Source organism: Zerene cesonia, chromosome 19 (genome assembly GCF_012273895.1).
Source record: "Zerene cesonia ecotype Mississippi chromosome 19, Zerene_cesonia_1.1, whole genome shotgun sequence".
Classification (NCBI taxonomy): domain Eukaryota; kingdom Metazoa; phylum Arthropoda; class Insecta; order Lepidoptera; family Pieridae; genus Zerene; species Zerene cesonia.
This window is the reverse complement of record NC_052120.1, coordinates 7,882,441-7,894,558: the sequence shown is the minus strand read 5'-3', so window position 1 is coordinate 7,894,558 and position 12,118 is coordinate 7,882,441. Positions and strand designations below refer to the sequence as shown.

The window sequence follows — 12,118 nt, the reverse complement described above, 5'->3', positions numbered from 1 at the left end:
CATTTTCATTTGCATATAAAGAATACTGTAAAAACTCCAACTATGCTGTATAATCTTCACGTAGTAAAGTATGAATGAATAAGTTAATGCGTAACTAAGGTTTTAGCGATAAACGTGTCATAACTATTAGTTATATTTAAAGTTAAAATATTTATCAGCACAGTTTGCTTTTTTTTTTGTTTTCCAACCGACGTCCCGAAAACAAAGGAAGTTCCCAATTTAACTGATTTTTGTTTTAGATTTGTTACTCGATTCTTCCATCCTTCCATCCTTCCGTTTGTGTTTGATAAGGAAATGTAGTGATGTAGTCCCATTTTAGAATTGGGATTGGTACTTCCTCTGAGGGACTTCAGTAACCTTCTAGAAAATAATTTAAAATATAATAATTTGTAATGTTAGCACTTGAGATCCTAATTGATAATGATGTTTGGGTGAAAAAAAATCCTAATATAAAAATATTTTCACATCAGGTACCTAAAACACTAAGATATAAGTTTCGTCTCTATTGTTATTTTGCTCTACACACCCGTTTGTTTCGATCCCTGATGAGCCCGCAATTTTTGAATACCGCAGTAAAAGTTATCGTAAAGAGTAATGGATACTTTAGAATGTTACGGTTCTGTTATAACTGTTGCTTTTAACCTATTGGACGTCATGGCGGAAGAATATTATTTGTAAGAAGAGTGTCGATTTATCTTTAATATTTTTAAAATATATAATTACGTTAGGATTTAAGACAAATTGAATGTGTACCTTTTAACACCAGATATTTTGTTTATTACTTTTTTTAAATGGAAACAAAATTATAAATTATTCCTAAAGCGCATTTATGATTTATCATCACTTTAGTGTTCAAAGAGGAATTTTTAGGATGGGAAGGACTACTTCAAATTCTAAAATCCCTTCTATTGGAAAAAGAATCCCTGTTGAATATAAAAATAATCATATCAATCGGTTAAAAAACCATAGACCTGGAGGTTTACACTAATATAAATAATGATACGATACGGACGCTCCTTTCTGTAGTGTTGTCTGGTATATCAGATAATGCTTTTACACTTTTATTTCAGGCAAGTGCCCCGCAAGCAGCGATTCTACAAAATTCTCGCTACAGTTATGCATTACTTAGCCCTAGGGGACAAAACCTGGTGGGGGTACAGTGGACCAAACAAGTTCTTTGTGTTCCATAATTATATTGTACTGACATTTTCTCCTGCGTTATTATTTACGCAACTGATGTATCTGTACGTTAATTTTAATGATCTTACATTTGATACTCTTGGCATCATATTGTCGATTGTCCCCGTGGCATGTTTGGCGAATGTGAGTTTGATTTAAAAACAAATTTCGTTACCAGATCACTATAAACATTGGGTTGTTTTTGTTTGGTTTTAGAACTAGCTGAAACTAGCTGGAACTAGCCGGATAGAAGGTAGTCAATACGCTTATTTAGAATCTTAATCAAATTCAATCAATAAATCTTTAAGCTAATCTATCCCTGTACCAAATTTCAAACAAATCCAAATAGCTGTTCTTGCGTGACAGAGTAAAAAACATAACATTATGACGGTTCTTATACGAATCTTCGCATCTTCGCATCTTCGTTTCTTCGCGTTTATAACGTAAGAAGCTAGTGACACGCGATTGTATAATGAAAAATATTAATAATATCTCTTCTAACTTCGTGGAAGATACCCATATATAAATAATTTTGCTTATGCGGTGAAAACGTCATTTCGTTAATTTTATCTATGTATTTTTACTTCAGGTCAACGTGTATTCGGCAAGATTACCATCTTATAAAACGATCATGAAGGAATTTATGTCCAAAATCCATCTGATCAATGAATATAAAAATAATGACGAATTTATCAAAAAGGTGTCCTATTTTCCATTGCTATCTTTACATTTATTTATGTTTACATATGTTTTTATAAGAAACAACATATTTATGTATACTGTAAATACCTATAATAATATTACGTATATTTTAGAATTAAGCTATTGTCAATACATACTAATAAATCGAAAATAACTGAACACCTCCATATTAATAACAGTCCATGATTCCAGAAAGTGATAGAAGTAGAACGCGTGACACGCTGGACCGCGTACTATCTTATGTTCTTTTTCTCCATGAACTGGGCCGCCTGGATATGGATCCCCATCGTCAATAACATAAATAACAAGGAACTCATACAAAATCGCACCATGAGACTGCAGACATGTGTGTACATGTGGTTTCCTTTCGACTACGGTTTCAATTACAGGAATTGGCTCTGCGTCCACAGCATTAATATTTACGTTGACGCCTGCGGTGTTACTGTCATGATGATATTTCACATTATTAACTACACGTTCATGTTCCATTTGATCGGTCACATCCAAGTCTTGAAACACAAACTCGAAACAGAGTTCAATGAAGGTTTAAGTGATAGAGAAACTAAGGATAAACTCGTAGCGGTTATAAAACATCACGCTTTTATCACACGGTAATGTCATTTTTATGTTTGTTGGTGTGTTGTACGAAGAGAAAAAACGTATTTTATTTTAGTTTTCTAGGATGTGGAATCATTTTAGTGATCGTATGTTTGTTTCATTTTAATAGGCAATTTATTTTAATTAAAATTTATCATATATTAGCCAATAAAAATGACTCATGGGTCTATTATCCAAGATAAATTATAGTGGATATGAAGGCGGATCCCCTTATTCTTAGAATTTAGTACTATGAATTGGAAAAGCAAAAGAAACTTAAATACATTGAATATTCTTTGTTCTCTTTTCAGAATATTTAACAATGTACAATCTGCGTTTGGAATAAATGTGACTACAAACTATTTACATAATTTAGTTGGTGATAGTCTCATTATGTATCAGATAATGTATGGGGTAATGTATATTCATATTAATATCAATTGTGATTTGACTACTAATCGAATCTATCTGCAATATTGTTTCATAATTTTTGGGAATTTAAGTCATCGCATAAATAACGTATACAGTCTTTACTATCTTAAATAAATTTATAATTACGATTTCTTTTCATAATTTTTTTCATCAGTCACATCTGAGAGCTTACGTAATGTTATGTTTAGGTCCAGAAGTAGGTGAGGCTAGAGATATGTAGGCTACTTTTTATCGCATTGATTGATTCCTAAGGAAATTTCTTTTGATTCCACTTACTACAGTAATTAAAAGAGCTTATTAATGTTTTAACAAACATGTATTTATTAATGCACATAACAAAACGTTATTGAAAACAGACTCATCTCATACTTTGTAAATCTAAATTGAGCCTGTAGAGTCGGAGAAAATAAATTTAGTAAATATAAAAAAAGCTTATTCTCAGAACATATTATAGTAGATAAATGTGTCTTTTGTAGGGAAAACAAAACATTATTCTATACATGGTAATGGTTACTGTGTACATCGGAAATTTGATTATGATGTCTTTTGTACTTGAAGAAATGAGGAGACAGGTATAGTTCTACATTCAAGAACACAATCAAAAAGTCTTTGTTAGATATTAATTTCATTTACTTCGCGACCTAAAGAAATGAGATTTTTCATTCAAATCACACACTTATACTTTTAAAATAATTCTTAGAATGTCACTTCTATATCACTGCACGATTCAAGAATTTCTCTTGTAGATTTCGTTTCTTTTCAGTCGATTGTACGGAGCTTTTTAAATCACCTTTGCCACGGCTCCTAGAATACTTTATAAGTAATATCGCCTTTAAATATCGTATTGATGGATGAATTCAAAGGGAGTTTACAAAGCACATTTTATTATGCACAACTTTCATCTTATCTGCAATATATATATATCACGTTAAAATTTTATACACAGTTATACTTTAATACATTTTTTTCGTTGAATATCTATTGATGTGAAACCGTTAAATTGTGAAATTGGTATTTGATATAAGGTTTATTTAAAAACTACAGATATTTTTGGATTAAAGTTTGACTAACTGTAAAAATTACAAGTTAATGTTACGAACTATTCAACGGCTTACAAACTCGCGAGTTACATTACGAATTTTGCATTTTTTGACGTGACAACGTCTTAAATTAGGTTGCGGCTCGGAGTCACTCATGAAAAAGTGTAACGCCCGGTAACGTTACGATGAGTCACCGAACTATGATCGGTCCGCCGCGCGCGCAGCACTAGAGAATTAGGCGCATTGAATCGGCGCGTGCTTGTGTCTCTGTCTCTGTCTTTTTAGTAAACAAAATATATTTTCTATAGTTAAAATTTGTGCAATTCTTATTTTCATTCAATTCCTTGTTCCTATTGTGCAATTTAATAATATTCATATCCATAAATATTCTACCGAGAAAAAGACGTTGTCACGTAAAATCTTCGCCCGTAAAACCGACTTTACAGGCAACCATTTTTTAAATACATTTCAATCACTCCAAAAGTGACTTTTTGATATTTAACGAAATAAAAATACGTGTCCAAAACAGACTTAAAGTGTTCTTATATTGATTAGTTTTAATAAAGATGCGAGTATATCCCACATTCATAATAACAGTAACGTTATCGTTTCGTTTCTTGTGTATCGTTTGTATAATTGAATATAATTATGCATTCGTTATTATATTATTTTGATTGCATTACAAAATTAATTTCTATTAGTTCTTTCTTCATGAAATAATGAACATATTTCAGACTGAAGATCTTGCCGATGTGGTTTACAGCATGCCTTGGGAATATATGTCTGTATCGAATCAAAAAACGTTCATACTTCTCCTACAAAGAGTTCAACCTGTGATAGAGTTTGTCGCTATGGGTGGACTTAGAGCTGGAGTCAGACCTATGATATCGGTAATTTTACAGATTTTAGCAATGTATTTTATATGGCTTTACCCGCGCTGTCTTATTAAATTTTCATGGTACAAACTTTCATCCCCTATTTTATCCACTTGGGGGTAGAATTTATCAAAACCCTCTCTTAGCAGACATCATATATTTGTGGAAGTCGAGCACGCTTCAGCACGAATTGGGTCAGCTCGCACCGGGGAAGTACCACACCCCCACAGAAAACCGGCGTGAAATAGTGGCATGCCACTGTGTTTCGTACGGTGAGTGGGGGAGCCGGAGTCCCGTTTCCTTTTCCTCACCCGTCCTAGTCCATTCCTTCATTCCAGTCGTTAATCCTTTCCTTTTCCCTTACCCCATAAAGGCGGGCAGTGTATTCACAGAGGTACTACCTTTGCGAATGTTTATGGGCGGTGGTGATCGCTTACCATCAGGCGAACCACCAGCTCAGCTGCCCGCTATGACATAAAAAAAAAAAAAAATATGCAGGCGAAATTTCAGCCCGATCCGTCCAGTCAGTCGGTCAACTTTGATCTATATATATTTATATTTAGCTATATTAAGACACGCTCAAACTATTGAACGGATTTTGATGAAATTTGGTATACAGGCAGGGTATGAGCTGACTTGGGGGATGGGATACTTTTTATCTCGAATAAATGCTCCCTTGGGATAAAACAGAAACCTTGATATCCAGGCAAAGCTGGGACGAGCGTCTAGTGATCTATATATAAATAATACGCATCTGGAAGATGTGTGTGACGTGTGAGAATGTGAACGCTTTTCAAGTAATGTATGTTGAAGCGAGTTTTCGTACGACACTTTTAACGTAGTGAACGTTAACAATGTGGTATAAAAAGTGCTTGTAAAATTTCACATGTTTAATTAATTTGGACTACCCTGACTGCTACTTTGTTGCAGATAATAAAAACTACATTCTCATATTACGTTATGTTGGAGTCGAGCATGGCTGGGAAATCGTAAAACAGCTTCGAGCACTTAATTAAATTAACATTTTAAACATTTTTTTTGGGAGAATTCCTCATTTATTACAATGTACGCATAATTTCTTTAGATGCTACAATATAAATAGTGAAATTAATATAACATTCTTTGATTATACATCATGCGTATATTGTTTACGTTATAAAAAATGGATAAAGTGAAGTAAACATTGTGTTCTTCGTTGTATGACTTGCTACGAATGTTGATAAAAAGTATGGGAATATAATATAACTAGCTATAGTAAGCTATAGCTTTTCGTGACAAACGTGATTGGAAAATAAAAGTCTACCACGGTTTAGTTTTGTATTCCTTACCCTTTAAACTGCTATAATAATTACAACTTCATAAACATACAAAATTTAAATAGACAAAAACATATCTAATACGTTTTAAACCTTACACTGTTGCTTTAACTAAATAAAATTCTCGTTATGAACTAGCATATAAAATATTAACCCATCGTAAAAATTTTAAGCGACATAAATTAGTGAAAAACGGACCATATCTCACAAGGAATTTTAAATGTATGAGAATAAAAACTGCAGAGTCTTGTGATGCATTTTGTATGAAGATTTTGTAATATGTCTGGAATTTAACAGAATATTTTCTAGTAACTGTATCATTAAAGTGGGGTTATTTAAGGCTAATAAGGAGATATTTGGGTTTGATTGACTCTACACAAATGGAGACATAAATTGATATGAAGTTTATTAATATGAATTAATTAAAACAAAATCACAAAAATATGATTTTAACATACCACCATTACAACATTTTTACAACATTTTTTCTTGGCGGCCATTTTGTCACAGTATTCTACTAGTCAAACCTTTTCTTTTGATATCCTTATTAAAATCCACAAAGTAGATCGCAATCAATAATGATTATTATAATACATAAATATTATAAATATCGATATTGATTGATACGTTATATTATTAAAGTAAAGATATACATCGATTTATTCACGTAATCTGTTTATTATTTTTATTATTATATAGTTATCTTTTCAGTTAAATTTTATTCTTCAGTAAATCCAACAAGATACACATTTTTTCCATTTCTCCATTAAAACTGTCTTGGCGTCACGATAAAATATGAATAGAAAATATGTTTAAAAATTCGTGTAACTTATTTTCACCGCTTTTTCGCTCTATTCTTCTCTTAAATTGCTATACACATTGAGAATGAATTGCTAGAATACAGTGAGTATTTTAAGCACTAAAAACCTAGTGAATGGTATTTAACAATAACAAAGGATAAAGGGAAATGTTATGAATGTATTTAAATTTTTAAACGGACATTATACAGCGAGGTCAGTGAATTTAAATCTTCCTATTGTATAAGAGTTAGATTTGCAATTTCATGCTTTTTATCAAGACAAAAGTTTTGAACAAAAGTCATTTTGTTTAACAGTGTATTATTAACCATTTCGGCTTTTGCTTGCGTTATTTTACGACGCACTGAATAATTTAAAATACCTTAACGTACTATTTGTTTGAAAAATTTCTTTCTGCTGAGAATTATGTACAAACACATTTAAAATGAATAGCAGAACATTTATTTTCTCATAATTTTTTTATCAGAAAGTTATGTGTAATTTGTTAATGGTTGTAATGCCATACCATTAATATGTTTTTTCAGGAAACAGTATTAAAATAAAGAACATACCGATCTTTCATTCAGCTTAAAGACAAACGTGATCTATCATGCGATATAACAGGTGGTAATGCTAAGCATGGAGGAACATTTGGTTCATCCACGCTTGCAGCTTGGTTATTGATACTGGACAGATAATACCAATAGCGAAGCTGATAATTATAGTAAACAGCAATTACAAACAGTGGAATACAATATGTCGAGTCTAAGCGCAGGGAATCAAACACGTGGGAAGCAAATCCTGACGCGGATCGATTCAAGAACAAACAAATGGAACTGTTTAAATACCACGCGAATAAACGTGAAACTTACCACGTGAAAACTGATGTTGATGTGAGTAATCACCAATAGCTAATCAGCTATTAATAAGAGTAAATTATATTTAGATGTTGCTGTTATGGTCCGAAAGCGAAAGAAATAAGACTGGTATAATAAGAAGCAGTATTTTTTAGTTATTTAATAATTAATGATTTAAAAACATATTTTTTTAGTTTCTAAAATTCGAAAGACGGCAAAATAAAAAATTGATAAACATGCAAATTGTAGTTATTTAATTGTTTATGAAGTAAGATATACTCGTATGGATGAAGAGACCAGTTTCTTTTACCTAAATACATAAATAAATACATACGAATAACAGTGAAACTTCGGCCTAAATCGATCCATTCAATAAAAAATGTATTAATATGTCACTTACTGTTTCTATTCGATAGAATATAACTGAATATGCGTATCAAACGGCCGAGGTTTTGACAAGGAAATTGGTCTTAAAACTCCATTAGTAAATCAGTCACGAGCGGCTCAAAGTAAATATCATATTCAACATATTATATGTAAATGAAGTTATTATCTTATTATTATACAATATAAACAAGAAGCGCATTATGCATATGATTATACGGTCAATAAATTAAGCAGCTTAACCCGCCATGTTGCGAGATAAAGATCTAAATGGGTTAACTACTGACGGCGATTATTGAATTGGGGATAATCTACGATACCGTTTCTGAGCTATTGTAATGGCATCTAATTAAGTCGATGCAATGCCATGTCAGCGTGTTACAAATTATGAGATCGGGATTGCGGATTTATGGTTGTAAGCCGAGATTACGTTGTGTTTAATGTGTGTTGTACTTTATGGTTCCTTCCTATCGGTACTATAATAATGGAAAACCTGGTTCGATCCTCTTAAAATAATTTAGGCTTGTATTCTTATGTATAGTTGAAAAGAATTAGGATTTATTTGCAATTGTATACCCTGTACATATTCCCATAACTAAACATTAATATTATTTTTATATTCCTACATTACTTTATACAAAATTGTATGATTTAGCCTTTTACACCCAAAGTCATCAGTTTAAAACGCAGTTTATTATAATCATATAGTTTAATTTCGACATATTATACACCATCTTTACTGTTACGATTATTTTAATGAATCGTTATCTGGTAAACTTCAAGAGATGGCACTGTAGACATACAAGGTCGCCTAATATATTATATTCAAGAAAAAAAATCAACAAACAACGCGTGAATGTATTCAAGGTAGTTACGTTCGCATAACCACTTCTTCTTCGTCTTAGATCATAATACAAGTTTTTATTATTTTTGCTATTAAATCTATACTTTCCTTTAATAAAACGATTCACGTTGGCTCAGTATGATTAATTCTATTCAGCTTAGTATGAAAAATGGCCATTAATTTTAAGAATGCGTATTAAAATACATAAATCTTGTTTGGGTCCTTCAGACCCTACTCGCGAATGTTTCAAGAACAGTGACTGTGTTTCAAGGTCAAAATGAAACTTAACATTAACGACCGAAGTCTGCGAAATGTTAATTTCTGGTTATTACGTTTTGGGGATTCGGTTCGAAGGCACACAAACATTTCAGTCCAGAAATGTCTCGAATAAAGTCGCTCGACGGATGACCAATTGACGCATTAAAAAAATTGTGTCTGAAAAGATTTCTAACACAGAATTAATAATATGAAATATTTATACAAAAGCACCAAAATATATAACCTCACTTACTCATTGCTAAATCTATAAAAGCACAAGATTTTAAATGCAACGTTAACGGTGTCTTAAATTTTTATTAAAGTTAAGTTATTCTTCTTATTCTACAAACTTGAAATTTGGTAGATTTGGAGGGTAGTTAATTTGTAATAGATCAAAGACGTCTAAGGGCTCTCGCCTATTTCTATGATAGTCTTGTATTTGTCTTGTCATGTCTTATACCTACATAAAAATAAAAAGTAGTCAGTTGACGTCCCCCTGAAAATGAATATTGTAAAACAGCTGGATTAAGTGGATTAAGTGCCAAAGTGCCAAATTATAGTCTGTTTTTATAGTGTTACAAATTTTAAAGCTCGCAGGATGGCTGGATAAGTAGATAGGAGGAGTAGATTTTTAACAAGGTTGGTTTAGATATAACTTACTAGCTTTCTGTAGCTTCGCTTATATAGCCGAAGAAAATTCACAAGAGAATGAGAAGAATCAATTTGCATTTATGCAGTACGAGTTAAGAAAAACAATATATTTCAGGTACAGTGTTACAATTATTATGAACAGACTCTATTATCACATATTAACTATTCAATTATAGTCAATGGTTATTCAAGGACTGAATTAGCTCATCTGACTTTATTTATTAATATCGAAATCCAAAGAGTTTGTTTGACTAGCTGTTTATTATTTTGTAATTAATTTCTGTATTTAGTATTAAGTAATGAAGTAACACAAATGTGTGTACTAATGTAAAAGTGCCCACTCATTGTATTTAACAACAAACAAAGAATGATCATTATGGTAGGTTGTTTACATTTAACAAATTATCTAATTATTAGTTTTTTTATCATATTGAAGGAAAAGATATACTATTTTAAATGTACTAGAAAATTGTCGATGATAGTCGTACCATTGTTTGATAAATAGTTACTTGCCCGAACTTGTATAAATTACTAATGTACAAAGTTATATTTTTAATTTAATCACGTCTTTATCGCTACGTGTGCAGTGGTGGCTCAGTGGTGAGGACCTCGAACTTCAAAATCGATAAGTCGGGGTTCGAGACCGGGCGAGCGCGCAGGAAATAAATTGATTTTTCTATTTATCTTCACATAATGGATAACATCACCTCTGCTCGAAACGATGAAGGAAAACACCGTAAGGAAACCGCCATGTCTGAGAATCAAAAATTCGACGACATGTGACATCTGCCAACCCGCACTTGGCCAGCGCTGTAGATTATGGCCTAAACCGTCATAGAAGACCTGTGTCCCAGCAGTGGGAACATATGTGGGCTGATGATGATTATCGCTCAGGACTTCTCAAATTGGATGTGTTTTTTCAACCGAAAGCCTCGCCTGTTGAACCAGCTGTGTAAGCTGAAATATATGAATTGACCTAGCTAATTATATAAAGATACCAATATTTATTCTCAGTTTAGTATAGTAATACTTTCCTAATACAACAACCACTCACTAATTTGGTCAGCATCTAATTAAACTATTACTATTTACTTATTTCAATTCAAAGGCTTTGCATTACTTTATTGCTTTGCGTGTTTTTGTTTTTAAGATCAATGTTGTATTAAAGTTGTTTTATCTATAGAAGTAAAACGATAATATGGAAAGTCGATGTTAATGGCGTGGAAGCAGCTAATGACACGCGATCTGAAGTTTTAAAGTTTCGTAAATATTACGAAAGCTGTATTTAAAATTGTATAATTATTTATTGCGCTAATGTTTTATTGTTTATTTATGCTTCCATCGAGAACTATTACTATTAAAAAGTTTTATCCAAAGTAAGAAGATAAACTGCTCAAAATATTGCAAATAAGTATATATTGATATTATTTTTATTATATATCTATATGTATCTTGTATATTTATATATAGTTTCACCACGGTTTTAGGGTAAGAGGTGTAATGCAAGAATAGAATATTATCATAATAGATACTTTATGTGAATTTAAAGACTCTGATATATGAAAGAAACATTGCTAAATCATGTTAAGGATAACTAATCCATGAACATATTATATTTTGAAAAACACTAACGTTTCATTTTAAAATTTTGAACTTTAAAGTTTAAATCGATCCAGCAGTTTTCGTGTGAAAACATTTGATACATACTTTCATAAAAATCTTTCCTCTTAATGTTAGTTTTTAAATCAACAAATGAATCTTATGTTTTACTACCGGCCCGCCAACCGTGATACGCTTAGTACCGTTTTTTAATCTCTAGCCTAAATAAAAACATTTAAAAATGTCAAAACAAATCGATTTTATCAAGCCATTCTCAAGTTTTCTGCATAAACGAATTATCTAACGTTTCTTGAGTTCAAGGAAACGGATAATAGAAAAACGAATTTTACGCGCATACCTGAATAATAAATATACACAGGTAAATACAAAAATAGATAAACCATGCCATTTTTATGTCTTATATATTATCTTGAGGCTCACAAGTTAAACGGACGGGCCGCACTAACAATGATTTATGCCTACTTATGCTAATGCATTGCGACTCCGAATTTATCTGGAAATCGTTCACCAACTGACGTGACCAGTGCCTCAGATGGACCAATTAGCTACGTATTTTATACTTTGAA

At 31.8% G+C, this 12,118-nt stretch overlaps 1 protein-coding gene across 1 annotated transcript; it reads left to right on the top strand.

The window, feature by feature from the left end:
- The first annotated feature begins 654 nt into the window (after window positions 1–654).
- Window positions 655–5,818, top strand: LOC119834352. Its single transcript, XM_038358694.1, has 8 exons — window positions 655–674; window positions 1,071–1,323; window positions 1,769–1,879; window positions 2,074–2,492; window positions 2,790–2,892; window positions 3,387–3,482; window positions 4,685–4,840; window positions 5,756–5,818. The coding sequence occupies exons 1-8, from the start codon at window positions 655–657 to the stop codon at window positions 5,816–5,818; spliced, it is 1,221 nt and encodes a 406-aa protein (XP_038214622.1).
- Window positions 5,819–12,118: the final 6,300 nt, after the last annotated feature.